At 36.5% G+C, this 20,624-nt stretch overlaps 1 protein-coding gene across 1 annotated transcript in view; it reads left to right on the forward strand.

Moving 5' to 3' along the window:
• Positions 1-1,247: 1,247 nt before the first annotated feature.
• RIT2 (Ras like without CAAX 2) overlaps positions 1,248-20,624 on the forward strand; it is a 184,670-nt gene continuing 165,293 nt past the window's right edge. The window contains exon 1 of the mRNA XM_065657149.1: positions 1,248-1,350. Within this exon, the coding sequence (XP_065513221.1) occupies positions 1,248-1,350 (103 nt within the window). The remainder of the gene's footprint in view (positions 1,351-20,624) is intronic.

The raw sequence follows: 20,624 nt of genomic DNA on the forward strand, positions 1-20,624 counted from the left end.
GACAGCTGAAGGTTTCTGGCTTCCAAGATACTTTACTTTGCTTCCATTTCCCTGTTTTCTTAATAGTTCTACCTGTCATGAAAGCCCAGCACTTTTCAAAGGAGAGCAAGCTTTTGCTTCCATCCCTTTTACAGTAGATGCTTTTCAGTCCTCAAATGTATTAAAATGTTAAAGCTAGGCAAGTATCTCATTACTTATCATATTCTTTAAGTATACTAGATCTGTTGAGAATGTCATCAGAAACCAATGAAAAGCTGCAGTTTTTTGTTGTAAGTTTCCACTGAATAATTCTAATGAGACATTTTCACACTGGATGTAATTCACAAACTTTTTGCTTTATTCTTTCCTTATTTATTTGGGCTGACCAGGTTGGTTAGATGTATCACTTGATGTTAGTATAAAATACTTATAGCAACTTGTTTTTCCTCTTTCCTTACATAGGTACTTTCTGGATGAATAGATCTTTCCCCTTACATGCAGTCCTAATTTCCTTCTGAAATTTCGTGTGGAACAAAGCAAAAATAACAAACACACATGTATATATACATATATATATATATATATAATTTTTTTTTCCCAAAATACCTTGTTTCTGTAACTAATTGATACAAACTGAACTAAGAGAATTGATCTGGGGCAAATCCAACCTTAGAAAACTTCTCTGCTTTGCAGTAAGCTTTATGAAGAATGAAGACTCTTAAAAAAAGTTGTTTATTTCACTTCTAACAGTATTAAACATAAATCTAGCAAACTTGAAGAACACAGGACAAATATTTAAGTCCAAGGTGGCAGGGAGGTTGTCTGGTCTATTTTGTTATTATTTAAGATTAAAGCAAGTGCTACATGGAGTAAAGAGCATTATAATTAAAAATTGTGATCCATATTCTTTTTCTAAAGGCTCTGCTCAATTTGATTCCAAAGACACAGCAGCACCCAGAGGTACCAGGGCTCTTGAGTCTCACAAAACTGCTTCTGTCCAGGAAAAGAAACACAGAGAATGATACAGAGCTGGGAGGAGGCAGAGAGAGATTTTTATTGGAAGCTGTTAAAGTGGTTGCTATGAGACCTTCTCCAGCTAACACAGGCACAGCAGCAAGTGTGAGGCTGATAAATCGTACCTCTTGTGTTATACCTTTCCTTTCTGCTTCTTTATTTTTTTTTCCTAACACATAGTTGTTTAAGATCAGAGGAAGCACCTGCCCATGGCTTTTTCTTCCCTTTAGCTCCCTTCTCCTGCCTCATGCAAGATGGAGCTAGAAAATGAAGTGATCAGCTCTTCCAGCAATGCTTCAGCAGGCTCCAGAGAGTACAAGGTGGTGATGCTAGGAGCAGGGGGAGTTGGCAAAAGCGGTAAGTTTGAGCAACAGCATTTTTGGGGAGAAAGGGTGAATTTGGAGTGTGAAGTTTACAGAAAAAGATTGTTGCTTAATGAGGGATTGCATTGCTCTTTCTCTGGCACGTGGCTTGGATTAAATATTATAATTTGTGATTGGGGCAATGAGTCAGCTTAATTTCTTAGGGACTGAAATGTTATAAGCCTTTTTGATTGGATATTTTTTAAAAACTAGTGTTGGCTCCACAGTATATGAGGGGAGAGTGGTCAGTTTGCTGTTGTTAGTTTAAAACAAGTGGTCACGTCACTCACACTTTGCAAGGGGTGTTGGTTTGCTGGATAGTGTGGATGTAACTTGTTGGCCTGCCAGTCCCTGCGCTCAGCCAGAAATGAACTAACTGCAAAGTCAGCTGTACAGTGTGAAGTGTGGAGGATGTCTACAGTGACTCTGTTTTGTTCTCCACATTTTCTTTTGAGTTTTTTTCTAAGTGTCATTATGACTCAGCTGGTGTTAGTCTCCTTTCCTGTCCGGACAGTTACAGAATGCATATCTGAGTCTCACTTCAGGCAATATGGTAGATTTGCAGCATATTTTAATATCACTGTCCAGTGCTGGCAAGATATGCTAGTACCCGACAATGATATTTCTTCAGAGGAGTCATTATTTTCTCCAGACAATGTTTTCTTTTTTCCCAGATATTATCACCTTTGATTTATTCTCACTGACACTTGCATCCTCTCTTAAAAAGACTTTGCTGAATGTGTAGTGTTTGTCTCAGCAGCCAGTGTATTGAGCTGGCCACACGACAAGTGTTTGATTACATCTTCTGGAAATTCAACAGAAAAATAAAAGAAGAAAACAAATGATGACAACAACAAAAATATAATAATCCAGGCTAGTTTCCAATGAAATTTCAGGATAAATATGCTGTGACACTAATCTACAATAATCATATAGAGCAAACAGGTTTTATTTCCTATTCAAACAAGACAAGGTATGGATGCAAAAAATTAAATATTGGGAGTGGGTATAATTTCCCCTCTGTATCTATAGTCTCTGTTCTGTTGTTATGTTTATCTTCAACTTCAGTGGCACATCTTTCAGTGAAACCTATTTCCCATCAGTATTGCTTAGCCAAGCAAACAATTCTTGCACAGATGTTATTCTGTGATCACTATATAAAATGGAAAAGGAGAAATAATTGGTTATCTCAGAGTAAAGTTCTGCAATTTCAAATTATATTTTCCATGGTAAAGCAGATATTTGGGATATGTCAGCTAGAACTTCAGTAAAATGTCATCTTTTTTTTTTTTCCTGAATGCATCCAAAAGATGGCAGCAATTTTTCCCAAACATACTATTGTAAAAATTATATCATTTTGAAGAGTCATTCACCAAAACAAAGGATGCTACAAACTGTACCTTATGAATAGTAGAACTGAATCATAACAACCAAACTTTGTGTGTACATTGAGGAAATTTTAGAGTTCCCATTTGCTATTAGAGAAGAGTTTTAAAGAACAAATGAAGTTTATTCAAATATCCTTATTCAGAAAACATTAGCTGGTGATTTCATGAGAATAAAGCCTTCAGATCTGTGGATTACACAAGCTAATAATACATCCCCAAAGCTGAGTACATAAATATTTGAGAAGGGTTAAGCATCTGTGTGGTTTTAGAGAAATAAAAATAGGATGAAGTGGATAGTTATGATATTGAATGGAATTAATGAAAATCTTCTGTTGTTTTCACTAAAGTGAAATTTCTGCAGGAAAAAAACCTGAGAATTAAGAGTCTAGAATAAAGAAGGTGGACAGTTCATAATTTATTGATTCTGAACTTCCAATGTGGAATGGGCATGAAATATTCCTGTAGAATCCCGATAGTCCAACTGGTCAAATTCTGATAGACATTAAGGAAAAAATGATATAATTCCATAAATTCTTTCTGTTTGTTTTATAGGCAGGATTAATTTATGCTGGATTAAAAGCAGAAAAACACTGAATGATTATGATCATTCTCCAAGATGAGCTTTGCTTTCCCCTAATTACCTATATTCACTCTGTCCATGAAATCACAAATTCAACCATAAAAAAGGGTCAGAGTAGATAAAGAACAAGAGATTAAAAAAAGTTCAATTTCTAATTCAAAGTTTTACAGACAAGCAATATATGGTATGATGTATTGATAATATCGTTGTTTCTTTCCTGTTTTTCTCCCTCCTCCTTCAATTTTTAGGTCATGATAAAAGCAGGAACAACTAAGATCAAGTTGCTGAGTGGGAAACCTCACTTGGATAAAATCCTTTCCATTCCTCATTTTGTTCAATATTGAATAATTCAGGTTTGGAAAGAATTTTCCTTCTGAAATTAAGCTGCAGAAATGTTAGAAGACTTATTTTTGCCCTGGACATAGTTCACTTCTGGAGATCCCTTGGGCATTTTGGTCTTCTGTTTCCCACTTTCTTCTGTTCTCTTAATGTGCCATGTCATACTGTATGTATGGATGTCTTCACATTGAAAATTGCATGCTTATCACAAGGGGCTGAGAGTGAGAGAGGAGAATGAGGAAAAGGACACCAAAAATCTTCTTTAGACATTGGTGTTTATAGAATATTTGCTTTGGTTTGTCAGGCTTATCTCTTTAGTTCTGTGCTCCAAGGTGGCAGAAAATCCAGGAGGACAGCTAACTTCCTGTTACTTGGGCTATTCAGTGTACTAGAAATTTCACAGGAAGTGGTAATATGAAATAAACTCAGCACATCTAAGTCTGATACCCACCACATTCAGAGTCACGATGTGTAAACTGCAGATGGTTTAAGAATTGTTACGTAAGGGTCCTCACATTTCAAAGTCAATACCAGAAAAAAGAAAAAATGTCTGCCACTATTTTATAGGAGGAAAAAACACCACCTCTAACCCAGAATTTGGAACAAACAGGTAATAGTGGTGTTAAATTGAAAAGTACAAAGCTATATGTAAAATTTCTTGGCTAGTGATTTCTGTACTTTAGCTATAAATTATAAGTTCTCTAGAATGCGTTATCTTTTCTAAGACCTCTGACAATAGAACTGTTTTTGTTTTCAGAGCAATATGCTAATTTATTACTTAGTGTAAGTTGTGTTTGACATCAAGAACACCTATACAATCTACTGCAAGTTCAGAGTAAAATCAGGCTAGAACCAGGAATTAAACTGAAATTAAATAAAATGAAATAAAAATACTTTTCTACTGGCTCTCATTTGGTTATAGTCCGTACCAAAATTACACATTTCTAGTGATATTTCAATTTCAATTAAAAATGGATTTTGACGTTTGGTCTACTCTGGTTTGATGACAAATCTCAGGTGAGCTCAGTACTATTCAAATCTACCTGAAGTTGTCTGACATATGGCTTAAACCCTAAGAATGTCAGTGGTTTTGAAATGGGTCTTGCTTAAAAATACATTCAGAGATTTATATCTGAACAGTGAACCAAGTACTCTTATTGTTCCTAGTCTGATGAAGCTCAGACCTCTGGGTTTAGCTTTATTTTTCAGTGTTACAAAAAATATGCACAAAAGAGCTTCTAAATCCAAAGACCATGCATTGCTATCTTATATTTAGCAAACTAATTACCCTAATAACAATAATTAACTGCAGTACATTTGGCAAAACATTAGCAATAATTAAGTGATGGATTGAACAGTGGCTACCAAAAAGAAACAAATTGTACCTGTGCAACTGAGTAAAAAAGAAAACCTCTGTCTAAAGAAAAATGGTTATTACCTAGATATCTTTCAAATACTGATCAGATTGCACCATAATCTGATTTTATATTCATCTTCTTGGCTGAATGATAATGTTATCATAAGGTTTTTTTGTTTGTTTGTTTGTTTTGTCTTCCCTAATGAATTTATTTAAAGGTGAAGATGATTTGCTGTCATTCTTGGTAAATGGAATCACATATTTATCTATAGAATGGGTGTCCTAGCTGCAAAGTGAATTTCATGTTACTTGTCCTGAGAAAGTTGTATTTCACATGAGAAAATGAATTTTAAAGTTCGAAAACTAACAAGTGGTTGTTGCTAGTAAGTTTTTTGTTTGCTTGTTTTCTTTTTTTATCCCGTAACCTAAGAGAAAATGTGCATTTTTCAGGATGTATTTCTCAGACTGATCACCAGTTTATTGAAGGGATTATCAAATAATTAACCCAGGAGTTTCTTAAAGCTAATATATTTTTTAGTTTTTGTATACAAGTTTGGAAAATACTTCAATAAATATTTCCAGGCTTCAATCTTAAAAAAAAAAAAAAAAATCAAAAGGATGAAGACGCTTTTAGGACTGTTAGAGGAAGAGTCTGAAGAAATGCATTTCTCTGACTGTTCTGGTTAAGGGAGGCATGCTTACCCCATTGATTTTCTTCTTTTTTTTTTTTTTCCCTGGTATTGCATGAACACCATATTTCCACAGATACAGGTGACTCATCCAAATAATTTCAGGATCATGGGTTCAAAATAAGTTCCAAGGTGTGTGAAAACAACAATGATTTTTGTGATATGTGAATTTCTGTCCTAGGAATTACATTAAACACCCAAATTTTTTTGATTTTTTGCTTTTTAAATTTTTTTAATAGTTTTATATCTTATTTTGTATAAACAAAGCAAATTCTGTACCTACCCATTTCAAGTGTTTCCTCGTAACAGGACTCCTCAATAAACAGAGGTCATACCATGGAGCATGTCCTGGAGAACTGCCCCACTCGAGCTGTTTATTAATCCCTTGGAGATAAATTAGCACATTATCCACTGGAAGAAGATAGGCAAAAGCAGAGATTCTACTATTTTGTTGTTGTTGTTTTCTTTTTTCTACCAATATACTCTCAAGTACAGCTTTACTTCCCTAAATGCCTGGCAAATTGACCAAGGGAAAGAGTCTGGCCTTCCGTGGTCTTTTGAGCTAAACAAATAGGCAGAATGAAGGTGGAGGATTAAGTTACTGCTCAGTATGAGTAAAGGTGAAAAAAGTAGTCTTTCAACTGTCTGGACACGCTGTAGATTACACTGAAGGCAAACCAAATTCCTTTTTTTTCTCCCAAAAGTCATTATAAGTGTAGTTTTTGATGTCTAATTTGGTGCTGCTTCTGCTGTGACTGTGCAAATATCCATCTTGAGATCCTCAATTAATAAAAACATACACCTATATCTCACTGAAAAGAAACGTTTTTCCCACATCATCCTCTGTCTGAAAAAAAGGTAATTCAGATTTTTAAGGCCAAACATAAGACCCTGACAATTTCAGGGAAATAATTAATTGTACTCATTTAAATGAAGAAAAATAATTTTTAAAATTGGAAAGAATAAATTATATCCATTTGTTGACCAGAGAAAAACTTCCTTGCTTAGTAATAGTTCTCAAAGCATAAGGATATTGATCAGTCAAAACGACATATAAATTTCCTTGGTCATAGTACTGACTGTAACCTGTAATCAGCTGTGACCTGATGTGGAAGTGTCAATGCAAGGCTGGGAAAGTGAGAGGAAACAACAGAATACTAACAGCAGTACAGCCCAAAAGACATAGTAATACTTCTAGACAATTACGCATCCATGGAGAAAAAATCCTAACTGAACATTGTAAGCAACCAGCTAAATTCGTCATGTCTGGGATGCTGTAAACTGAATTACAGTAATAGTTCTAATGTAGAATTACAACAGTTATATGCAGATTGATGATGGTGTAGGTTGTATTTTCTTCATGAAGAAAAAAAAAAGCAGCACTGTAGAGAAGTCCCACCAATGCCAGACAACCACATCCCTGGGTATGGGAAACTTCCAGTTTTCCCCATAAACCATATTAAGTATTGGAGACTTTATAAATGCAGAATCCTGATCTGCTTGTGATCTTTGAAAAAAAACCTGTTCTTATGTTTCAATTACCTTCAAAGATAGGTTATTGAACTAGTTTCAAGCTCAAATTTGTATAATTCCAACTTCTGGCCATTTTATCTTATGACTTCTTCGTCAACAACTTTGAAAAACTCACTATTCTCTTACTTTGCTATCTTTTAATACCTACAGACAATAATCAGTTCACACATTCATCTTCTTTCTCTTCAAGACATTAAGCATCTGAAACCTTACTTATAGAAGCTTACTTTCCTGCTCAGAGCATTTTGTATCTTTAATTTGAGTACTCTAATATTTAAACATCATTTTATGAATATGAATTCAAAAAATTCACGTTACTCTATTAGTGGTCTTACTACAAGCAAGACGACTTACTGGTTTCCTTTTCACATTCCTCTTTTGTTTCTTTGAGAATAACGCATTATTTTGTTCAGGTATAGTTCACAGAGATCACATACAGGGAAATATCTGTAGAAACCCTCAAGTTACTTGCCCTTTCTCAAGCACAGTCATCTGTGCTATCACATCTCTAGTGATGACCTGAATTCTACAATTCCATATATTTTATCCAAATTTGGAAGTATTTTGCTGGGTTGTGACCACTGAAGATGATGATTCAAATATTTCTGGACCCATTTCTGAAATTCTTATTTGTCTTCAGTGTGTTTCTTTTCCACATGTAAGGATTGAATGCATTGCTTATTCATTCATTTTTTGAATATGAGCAGACTTTTGGGGAAATGAGTTAAAGATATTTTCATTATTTTGCCTGTTCACATAATTAAATGGCTGGAGGGATGGAGGATTCAGTTGTGGCTCCTGCATTTAGTGGGATGGTTTCTGCATGTAAGATGCCAACAGGTTACTGGGAAAGCTGTCTGCAGTTCCAGTTTCTTCAATACCAACAGTGGTCTGATAAATAGGAGAGAGTGCAGAAAAGACCCAAAGAGACAATAAAATGTAATATGATTTATAATGACAAATGACTACTACTATATTCAAAAATATCTATCAACCACCAGTCCATGGTTCTTTATTGGGCAAGTTGCATATGTATACAGTGAGTTAATGTAAATGGGATTGGATGCAGCTGTAATGCGAATGGGTTGATCCACCCAGATTCTCCCACCATAGCATTCAGATGATGAATACTCACTTAGATAATACTAGCAAGAAGTCTGGTCACTGTCTGTACCACTTTGGCACAGGGGACAGAGAATTTAGAATATATGAAGGTAATAAACATCAAGAAAATAAGACATATTTGAGGAGGAAAGGGATCAGAATTTCTTAATGGAAAGTAATCTGTTAAGTGGTAAAATTAGAATTAAAACATGTAGAATTAGGGATGTATGAGATCTTGAAGCCTGACTTCCTTTTGTCAAAAAGAGCAGCACATATCCTAAACCATTTCTTATAAGGCAAGATGGAGTAGATTGTGGATTTTTTTTTTTTTTTTGAAAGGAAAAGTTTGATGAAAGTTGTATTAATCTAATTGTTTTATGCTAATTTGAGATAAAAGAATACGTTCTAGAGATTGAGCATTAATGAGCAAATACACCTGAGCAGAAAAAGAATTTACAGTCTTGAAACTCTTATAAAGGAGAAGGAATACTGTAATCCTCAAAATTATGAAATGTGTTAAAAGACATCAGGACTTGTGGTTGATGTGGTGTTACTAATGTGTGTTGCCAGTATCTCTGTGTTCAGGCTGCTTAAGAGACATTCTAAGGCTGGTCTCAAGACTGGAAGTGATTAGAACTCATGGACGGTTATGTTAATGAATCTGCTTTTCGTCATGTGATTTATTGAAAGCGGGCTACTCTTACACAGTGAAGATTTCAGTGAAATGCATACTGCCCAGCATTTCCCATCCATATTGCTTGCTATTAAGAGATAGGAAACCTTCTGGGCTCTTCCTCAACAACAGGAATTGGACTATCAAGGGCCCTCCTGGTTTTGATCACACACAAATCTGCCATTTTAAATGCCCAGACTGAAATATAAAATAAGGGAACAAGCACTGTTTCATGACAATGACTGGGCACTGTGGTGTCTTTGCTGTAAACAATCTGTGAGGCAGCTACAGGAACTGTTTCCCTTCCAAGCCATCCCTGCTGCTGAGCTGAGCCATCTGCAGCATTTTTGGCACATGATATCTCCTAGAATTTGGATGAGATTAAATCCATTAGGGACAATCTTGAAAACACATTTAGGAAAGATTTTTCTTTTCCTTCTGTTGCTGCTTTTATCTCTTTTCCTGCTATACTTCCCGTTTTATTTCCTTGCATTCCTTCGTTCACACAGATCCACTGGCAGATATTGAATCTTACCAAAGCATTGTGCAGAGTCCCAGGTTCAGAGGTCTTGCTGTCTTGGTAGGTCACTTTGCTACAAGCTGTAGTGATTTCCTGATGCACTACTAACCAGATCCAGTGGAGACACTGGCTAAAGCCACTTTGTTTCATTATTCTGGCCTCTGAAAGAGGTATGTTTTCAACTCAGTTACCTGTTGTAAAGCAGTGTTTCATCTTTTCATTCAGGTAAAAAAAAAGAACTAAACTGGATATTTCAGAGAACTCAAAGCTGGATCCACAAATGGTTATAAGTTTTAAAAATTAATTTCATAAGCTTTTGTAAAGCAAAAGCTGTAAACAGCTGAGAGACTGATGCATGTAATTCTTCTTTATCTTACATTGACTACAGCTACGAGAAGAGCTGTTGTTGAATTTCTTCCCTTGCAACCTTATTGTGCAGTTTTGTAATTCTGTAATTCTTATCCATTTTCACAGGCATAGAATAAAAGAACCCTACTTCAAATTTATGTCAGATCCTGTGATTCCTTTAGTAATTTTGTTTGCCTGCTGCCTACATGACAGCTTGTTGTGTTGTACTAAACTGTTGCCTGCTGGACAGGATCTACAGTGTCTTTACAGAAACATCTCTTTAGCAGCCTGCAAAATACGTACCATTGTTTCAGGTCTTCATTCAGAGCATTCAAAACCAAACCCAAGTACTTTCAAATTCTTGATTGTTTTAAATCAAGAGAACTCTAGTTTCTTGAATACAGATTGCAAAGTTTCCCCTTCTCTAAAATTTTGTCTGGAACTTTCTTAAATAGAAAAGATATTCCTTTCTCAATTTGAATATAAAGTCATCTTTAGACATTTTCTACATAGTGAATAATCTTGCCTGGTGACAGGGTCATCTGCTCACCCATCACACACGCTGTACCAGAGGTCTGCTTCGTACAGTATTGGCCATTGCATACAGCCAGATAATGTATTCCTGGGTCTCATCAGCTCTTCTTCTGTTTGTAAGCATGCTCTACAGACACTTTATTTCTCTACTGGAAATGGAGGAGAAGAAAGATCAATCTATCATAGTAATCAAGTAGCCCTCCATGAGCTTCAGAAACCTAGTTTCCTATGGCTTTCTTTCACTTACAGCAGTTTCAGTGAATTTTCCAGTGTCTCATATTAGCTGTGAATTTGAATCATAGCCTCTCTAACAGTGGATATTCTGTTTACTGATCTGTTTTTATAAAAGCAGTAGTCAAAAGATCCATTTTTCAGATCTTTCCTCCATCAAAATTGAGAAAAATACTTAAACGTTATTAAATGTCTGACATACCAACAAATAGTAAACCACATAAACTTCCACTTTTTTTCAGATAACATGGTTGAAATGACAAGTGGTTAGGAGAAAAGCAAAACAGAAGATACAAAAGATACAAACCAAGCAGTAGAAGGGGGAAAAGTAACAGATGCCAGCAACAGAGAGCAACAAATCAGAAGAAAATAGAGGCATAGGAAAAACACTGAAAAAAACAGAGAACTAGATAAAGATGAGTAAAAGCAATGGTACGGGAGTAAAGAGATAGAAGGAAAGGGCAGCAGTTCATACTTCAAAGAGCATTGATTTCAGATGCTCTCTTTTCGCTATGCATATCCTACTAGTTGCTACTGGCCCGTGGTTATATCCCAACACCTTCTGCAAGTATTGGTGGCCAAAAAAGTATACAGAGGTCTCATTAGTTTATCTTCTGCCTCTGTGACTTCTCATGCTCTGTTTCTCGTATATTGACTTTCTAGAATAGGAAGCTGGAGAGGCAGCAGCAAAACTCTTCTTTTTTTGCAAGTCTTCAGGTTCTGTAGAAGTTTGCCACAGCCATGAGCAAGGCTCCATGAATCTAACATTAATACAAATTGATGGGGTGCCAGGCAAATGGTGCTTCTTCTGTGCAGTATTCTTACCATCATCCAGAACTGAGAGGAGTTTGTGGGCACCAGCCTTAGAAATACTAAGCATCTAGTGAAATCAGTGGGAGGCACAGCATTTGTCAGACTCTTCTCTGGTGTTTGAAAAATTAGATCCATCCACACACCAAAATCTCAAATCAAATAATCACAGTGGTACCAGGGATACATTTCACTGAGTGTCAGGAAATAAAATTAAGTTCTGTTTTTCCTCAGTCTGGGAAAATTGTCAAGATGCAAAGCAAAAATTTGTGTATTTCTATATTCTTTCTCTTATTCTTTGTGATCCAGCTGATACCTCACTCTTATCTATAGATTTACTGCCCATCATTCTTGCCTACAAAGAAACAGTTACCTCCCTATAATTGAATGTGGACAAATGGTGGTAGGAGGAAAAATCAAAACAAAATGCCAATGATTATAAACACATTTAAATACACATATCTTTGAAACTCACTCATGTCAGATTTCTGTAAGTGTAAAGTAACACACATTTTGAGTCTTTAAGGAAAATTGTTGTTAGTGCCAATGTGTTATTCAAAGAATTATGGAAAGCTCTATAAAACCCAGTGAGATAACCACTTCTACTGATTGACAGTGACAGGATAGTTAAAGAATACAATTATTTGGTGACAGAAAGCCCTTATTCCTCAATGTCATTTAAGTAAAAAGAACTATGGACGAAACTAGTTTGCAAAGCTGCATCATGTTTTTCTAAAGCATCGCTGTACCTGCTGGATGAGTATTAGTATTGTTTTGAGTATTAGTATATTAATTTTCAAGTACTATTTTATTAACTATTAGTTAAACCAGTTTTATATTTTGAGATATTTTAGGTTGGTGTAACTAAAAGACATTAATAAGCTTGTGAATGAAGTATATTTCTCCTTGTCTATAAGCAAGAAAAATGCAGAAATTTGATTTTTTTTTTTCCGCGAAATTTTTAACTGTTCCCTTCCCAGGTATGAGTATCTCAAATGAAGTTGACAAAAACTGTAGGCAGTGAATACAGGATTGGAACTCATGGGAATATCTTTCACATCCCTGATATTAATTTAGTCACAACAAATGGCAGTATGTGGATTGGGAACAGATTAGGTAGGTTGTAGTAGACATAATTGCTCAGGAAATGACCTAGGTAGACAGAATACCATCTTGCACTGTGATGAAAGCTCCTGGGGGAATCAGAGGTTTCCCTTGCTCACAGTTCAAGTTCAATGCAACAGAGAAATACCATGAATAATTCTTTTCAGGTTTAGTGCATAACGGGTTGCTAAGAAGTCATTAAGAGATTCGTGATAGAATTACTTGCTTCTGAGTTCTAATTTCTTCCTCTCACTTTTCTCTTTCTTGCAGGCTTTCCCGTTAAGCATATGGTAGAATTTATGAGGGATGTAGGAAATGTAAAATACCACCTGTTTGTGTTAGTACAGTCTGTGTAGCCCATGCTATCTTTCAAAATTCCTTTTATCTTTTTCATAAACTTACTTTAAGTGTATTTACTGCTAATAAAATGTTTTACCAGGAATGTGGCTGTTTCGAAGGGCTCAGATTGATAACCTCTTGTGAAACTGTTTTCCTATTCCGAATTTAATTTTTTTGTATTTCTAGTTTATTTCTAAGTTTATATTAATTTCAGGATGTTCAACATATGATTAGTTTCCCACAATGAAAGAGTACTAAAAACTCACCTATCTTCAGAACCATCTGTAGCTAACCAAATACATATTTGTTTACTTTAGTACTGGAAAATGAAGATAGTATGGGCCTTATTTGTTCCATCATTATCTTCTGTGTCATATCTGTTCAGCTCAGTGACTACTGTCAGTATTGTGGCATTTAAAAGAAGAGCTGAAGAGAGAGTGGAAATGAAATTTGTGTTTTGTGCTGCCTCACGTATCACAAAGAAGACTGGCAGCTTAACACAGACTCTTTGCTTGACCTTAGCAGTGGAGCAGAAAGAATACATCCCTTTTTTATATATACTGAGAGTTCCATCCATATGACTGCATATTAATGGAGAAGGCACTCACACCGGTGTGGGTGGGAAGGGGAGAGAAACAGGAAAAATTATGCAGCTGAAGAAAGAAATCTGCATTTGTTCCTGACTGTCTGTTTGAAATTACCATAAAATGCCTTGACCTCTGTTTTCTGCCCTATCCACTCAGAAATCTATATTAAAATAGTTAAAGCAGTGCATGGTTAAATGGGATGGAGAAGAAAGAGGAGAAGATGTAAGAATTACTCCAGTAATTTCAGTAGGTTTGGGAAGAAGTATCAAACGGTATTGTGTCCACCAAATATTATAGCACAATTTGTAACAGAATTTGAAGGACAAGGAACCTCAAACATAAGACATAACCTTAAGACCTTAAGACTGAACCTTAAGACATAAGTCTTTGGTAAGCATCTATGGTGGATTGACCCCAGCCAACAGCCAGACACCCACCCAACCACTTGCTCATTGCCTTCTCCTATAGCAAAGAGAGAAAGGGGAAGGAGAGAAGACTTGTGCCTCAAGACAAAGGTTTAATAGTTGAAGCAATAGCTGTGTGCACAAGAGAGGAAAAATTAAGAATTTATGCACTGCTTCCCATGGGCAGGCAGATTTTTAGTCACTTCCTGAAAAGCAGGAGTTCAGCACACGTAATTGTTACTTGGGAATACAAGTGCCAGAACCGTGTACATCTCTGCTTCCTCCTGCTTTCCTTGAGCTTTTCTTTCTGTGTATGACACCATAGGATCTGGATATAGTTCTCTTCGTCTCAGCTGTGTCTGCTCCCAGTTTGTTGCCTACCCTGAGCCTACTTGTTGAGGCCATAGTGGGAAAAAGAAAAAGCCTTGATGCTGTGCAAGCGATGTTGAGTAATACCCAAAATATCAGTGTGTTATCAGCATTGGTTTAGTCATAGATCCAGTACATGACACCATACAGGCTGCCATGTAGAAAATTATCTTCATCCCAGACAGACCCAGGGAAGCAATTTGTAGTCTGAAAAGGAGCAAAGAAGATTTAATTTTTTCTTTGTAGTTTGTGTCTGTGGCATCATTAACCCTATGTTCGTACTACCATGCTTTTCTGTTTTGTGGAATTGCTATTAGAGGCCACAAAGCCAGTGGGGGCTGGCATTGGTTTACTTCTCTTTTCTCCTTGTTTATGATTTGATTGTTGAAAAACTATCTGGCATTTCCATGTTTCGTCATTTTTTTTAAGAAACATCATATATGAAATGTAACTGCCAATGGGAATCTCAGTGGCAAGGAGGCATTTCTACTGTACACCTTGTGCGTGTATGGTTTATTTGTAGGCCATTTGCCATCCAGATGCCTCACATGTTTCTGGGGAACACCAGCACTGAATACAGATGAGTCTTCCATTCAGGTACTAAGGTACTGACCGAGTTGTAACTTTTTCAAACAGGAGGAAGTTTCTGGTTTGCTACCTTTTTTTTTCTTTTTTTTTTCTGTTTTAGTTGAAAAGAGGAATGTCATATTTATAGCATCATTAAATCATCATTGGCAGAAGGTGGGTCAGCATGAGTAATATTTTATGCCACTCCTAAAGCACCAGTAGTTCCAAGGAGACATAAATCACTTTGAACTGTCTTTCCTGGAAGGAACCTGTTGAAGCCCATACTGCAGGTCGGCACTAGACAGTATTCCAGTCATCCTCCACACAAGGTCTTTAGTTCTCAGTCTCAGGATTCCCATGGAACACAGTATTTGAAAGCCAGTCCGCAAAGTCAAAGTGCTTTTGAAGTCTAAGACTATTCAATTCAGCTGTTCTATTACAGCTCAGTAACTCTGAGCCAATATTGACCACATGAGGAAATCAGACACAGTGCAGCACAACTGAGACAGTAGAATGGGTCATCAGCAGCCTCCGAGGCAATTTTGGTGCCATTCAAAAGAAACACTAGAGCAGGGCAGCAGTGCTGCCTTTGCACTGCAGATCTCATCTTCTCTGTGATGATGGCTGCTGTTCTTAATGTCCAGGTGGTAATTTTTCAAAGCATGGTACTTTCTGGGCTTCGTGAGGATTCTTGGCAAATCTTTATATCTGCTCTTTGGTAGGCAATGGCTAGCTCTGAATGGTGATTCTCACAGATTGTTAGCACCTGTCTACCAAACCCATCAATCAGTATGGAAATGCGCAGCGGACAAGGCTGGCTGAAGTACCAGTTATTAAAGGCAGATGAGATTTTTTCCCCTCTTTCTTTCAGTTAATTTGATAGACATAAATGCAATGAAAAAAATCATTATTCATTTGATCTAATGCAGTGCTTATGACTTTATCTTGAGGCTGTGTTGTTTCCCCTGTCACTGTCTTGATTCGTACATATTTTAAAGAAATGCATATCTATTTTTTTTTTTGACATTGAAAAGACACAAAAAGTTTGAGTGAACTAGTAGTCCCCAGAGAGCCACAAATCAGTGGATGGACTTTGATTTTCAGCTTTTAAATACATAAATCTGTATGATTAATAATATCTTCATTTACTTATAAAAAATAATTTAAGATGCATGATGTGCAGCAATCAGATCACTGGTATTGTTATTATAGCAGTTGATGTGTATGCTGGTGGAAGTCAGAAAGATATTGCACGCATAATATATGAGTATATGTAAATATCTTTCTGGTCTGAGCTTCCTGATCCCCTGACACTAGAACATGGGGCCATGGTGCTACTGATTATCTAGTGGCAAAAACTGGCATTAGCATTGGAACACAGAACCTCAAACTTTTATCTGATTTCCACAGTTTATTCTGTGTTTTGTGGTCTAGTGTACACCCCATCTCACTGTTTCTGTGTCTGATCTGTAAAGTGAGACCAGAGGTATTTGCTTTCCTTTGTATGTAATAACCTTCCTGACCTTCAGATGCAGGATACTTTTTTAAAGCTATCAAAAAAGACATCTTAGTAGATAATGCCCAAAGGGGTCATCATATGAAGCACAGCTCTGCAACTGGTACCAGGTGACAGGTTCTTTGAAGTTTATCTGGCAATTTCTTCAGAGTCCATGTCATCTCAGTGAGCAAATTAAGGTAAATGTGATAAACAGTAAGACAAACTCTGTAAAGATTATACTAGGCATAATGATTGAAAGAGTCTATAATACATTTCAGTAAACTAAGTAATCAGTGAAATCAGTGTGTATCTCCTCAAACAGAAGAGGAACTGTGAATGCCTTCTTGCTACAACTACTGAATTATTGAGCAGTTGAGGAGGCACAGCCAGCTTCTTCTTGGCTATGTTCTGGGCAGAGCCCAGTACTATTCCTCTTCTCTGAGAATTCCTCCCAAACTGAAACTCCAGAAGACAAATAGTAGTTTAATTTAAACCTTGATAGACTTAAATGCAAAGCACCTGGTTAGATGTTAGATTCAGGCAGCTCTGGGATTTGCCAGAAAAAAGCATCCAGAAAACTCTGTGGGGAGAAATTTAGGTGCTAGTGCTGAAATTCATCTTGCCTAATTTCAGCTTCTGGAAACATTTTCTGAGTCTAGATATGTAAGCACTTTTTATAGTTGATGGAGCAAAGTGCACAATCCCAGACAATGTTTTCCATTGTTTGAGAGAAGCCTGGATGACTAGACAAGTAGGATGACTAGTTTTCAAAGAACAGATGGGAATAGACAGAGTTTGAATGTTGGTAGGGGTGGCTGTAATTGATGTGGAGGGTTCATAAACATAATAAATTGTGGCATGCAGTACCAGTTCTTATTGTTGCAGAATTTATCAGTCATGTAAGATATATATGATGACTTCATTTGCATTTGTTTTGAAGTTATTTTTCCTCTGTTAAAACCATCTATAATTTCAGTGGTAATAATGCTCCCCCTTAAGTTGAAAATGCACGGTCTGGTGGCAAGTGTTGCGTGTGAGATTTTTCAGTCCCCAGTTTAGAAAGCTTGTTCCTTTTAGCTCGTGCAGACTGAATTTAACTTTGGAGTTCCCTGCTCTAATGCAAATACTCACCAATACAGTAGTGGTCAACATGCACAGAGATGAAACTTCCAGTTACGTTTAATTTTTGTTAAAGCCAGTTAGATCTATGATTTTTTTTTTTTTTTTTTAATTTTCAGTGAGAAAAACAAGAAGCAGTTGCTGTCCTCCTGAAATCTTATCTTAATCCATTTTCCAGCTGGGACAATTTCACTTTGACACATGAGAAAACTGTGAATAACTTACTATTTAGAGTGTTAATTTTGTCTGCAGTAGGTATATTAGATTTTTGTAGAGTACTTTATGAAATGTATGTTACTGCAAATTCCTTTAAGAATCTTGTAAGGGAGAAGCATCATAACAGACTACTTCTCTGTAAGGAACATTTTTAATCACAGGGTAGTTAAGTTGTCCGGAAATGTAGCATTGACAGGATGCAAGGTTTTGCTTTCATTCAGGCAGAGAAATCTTACCAGATAGGTACTTGATATTCATAGTTTCACTGAAGCGAGTTAAGTCAACTGTTTCAAAATGGTATCACCATATTTAGAGAGTTTGGTGAAAGATGAGTCAGTGCTTCATGGAGCAGACATGTCTTCTGACATCGACATCACTTTGTCTGCTGAGTTCTCACTTTTGCTGGCACTTGTTCTTGATTGATCTCTTGTTCTGTGCCACTTGATTCATCACGGTCAGTGACGCAGGGGTATGAAAAATTCATCCCAAGACAACATATACTTTGTAGTTTATGATATTTCTTTCCCTTTGTATTCAAGACAATTACTCCCTCCAGAAAGCAGAAACCTTATGGAGTGTAGCGATTCTGGCATTTCTGTAGAGGAAGCAAGTAAAATTGTGTGTTTCCATTCTCTCATGCAGGAATAAAGATAATGTGTTACAATGCTGAATTATCTAAATAATGACAAAACCTAATTCGTCTAAGGGAGTAGGTTGTGCAAAGGAATTTATTTCTGCCCTGATGTTAAATAACACTTAATATTATGCACTAAATTTCCAGAAAGATGTAAAGACCTATATCAACATCAATTTTCTTTTCAAGGAAAATTCTCATTTCAAACTACTTATCCTACTTAGATAAATTCTGGCTTGTCTTGGTGTTGCTGTACCTTTATTTATTATGATACCTATTAACTTACTTTAAAATTTTATCTTCCACGAGCAGAATAGCTCTGTAATGTGTACTTGTCTTTAAGTTTGCAGTCGAGATCCAGTTTTTTCACCAGTTTTCGACCGAAAGTATTGGAGTAGTGTTATGACTGCAGATACTTTGGAAAGTCTGAAATGAAAACTATACAATCAGGTGTTAACTCCAAGAAATGAACATAAAGCTCCCAAGCCACAAGACAGAGTCCTGTTTCCAAGATTACCTTTTGTCTCTCAGAATGGAAGTCTAATTTGCACATCATCAGACCTAGAAATTGCGATATTTAATCGCTGTTGTCTGATGCCTTTTATGTCATATCCTATAAGACAAAGTGGCATATGAAACAATCAAAGAGATAAATGAAGTGAGAACTTTGCATAAGAGACAGATGATATGCAATTTAAACTACCTAGTGGCTGACTACAGTAATTGAGTTGAACAAATTACTTCCATGAAAAAAAAATGTGGTAGAGTCATCTGGTGTAATATGAGTAAATACCTAGTGCATATGTGTCAGAGGTGACATGTGGTGTATAACTGAGGTATGGGAGCTCAAATCATGCACCTGCTTGTTCCTGGACCCTCATTACTTCATTTCTTTGTCCATGCCTCTCTCTGTCACAGTATATTCAGCTTAAACAGCTAAATCTTGTCAGATATTTTCTATTGTGCAAAGAACAGGCATTTTCTCTTTACATTTCTAAAACTGTGTCATATTATGATGTTTGTGTCACTGCAATGTAGGACAGCTCTTGTCATATTCTTTTGCCTTGTACTTTTTGCCTCATACTACATCTCTAATGCTTTCTAAGAATTAACATCATCTGCTTATTTTATTGGTGTGCATATTTGTGCAGAATTGTTCATGGTTTTTATTTGCAAACACCAAAGTTTTGTAAGTCTTATGAGAGTCAGTTATTGGGAAAAAAAATGATCTTTACAAGTGCTTTGTGCATGTTCAGGGAGAAAGAAGCAATGTTCTAAAAGTGGCAGCTCTGGAGCTGACATGAATTTATGCAGTTCTGTTAGTGACTCCTCCTATCAATTCCAGTCCCACCTGACCAATACTGTGACTAGCATGACCAGTATCCCACTAAAATTTCACAGACTTGACAGACCTGTGCAGGAAGCCATGTTTAGTCAGATGTAAACGAATATGTCACCAGCTGAGTAGACTTTCAAAAGCAGAATGATATGATGTCATCCCTGTCACTTTCTTACACATGATAGATTTTAAAAAGGAATATCCTTAGCCACACCTGTATTAGGTGTCATATAGATGCAGGTTTCTATACGATGACCTAAATTTGAAGGCCTGCCTGTATCCAAAGATGTGTCTTCTCTGTTTGAATTCTCAAAGATAGAACAATACTGTCAATGAAGTTCTTGACTGTTTGATGCACCCCAGGATATGGTTTGCACCCCTGGCTGCCAGGGCGTGCTGCTATCTCATACTGAGCCTGCTATCAACCAGCATCCTCTGATTCACTTCTGCAGGGCTGCTCTCCAGCCAGTCCTCTTCCAATGTGTACTTGTGTCCAACATTACTCTGTCCCAGATGCAGAATCTGGCATTTGTTCTTATTAAATTCTATTCCATTCATGACTACCCAATGCTTCACTCTATCTAGATCCCTATGCAAGGCATCTCATCCCTTGAGAGAGTCAGCTAGGTGGGATCTTCTTATAGTGTCAAGAATTCAGTCTCTTTCTCCATTAGACCATACTTAAAAAATAAATACTGAAAAATAAATTGATTTAAGCAGCAATTTGCTGAATTTCTTGCTCTACAGTAGCAAGTGCACCACTCATAGGGATTTCCCAGACTTGTTTTCCTGATCTATTCCTGGCCAACCCTATCAGACCCTCATATTCAGTGCATAGGCAGAGCTCAGGAAGAAACATGGAAAAGCTGAGGCCCTCTAAAATAAGAATAATATTGAGAAAGGTATCAACATTTCTTCTTGACCCTTGTCACCAGATAAAACTACTTAAAAAAAAAAAAGATAGCCTGAAGAGGATCAGGTGTGTGC

Source organism: Caloenas nicobarica, chromosome Z, assembly GCF_036013445.1.
Source record: "Caloenas nicobarica isolate bCalNic1 chromosome Z, bCalNic1.hap1, whole genome shotgun sequence".
Taxonomy (NCBI): domain Eukaryota; kingdom Metazoa; phylum Chordata; class Aves; order Columbiformes; family Columbidae; genus Caloenas; species Caloenas nicobarica.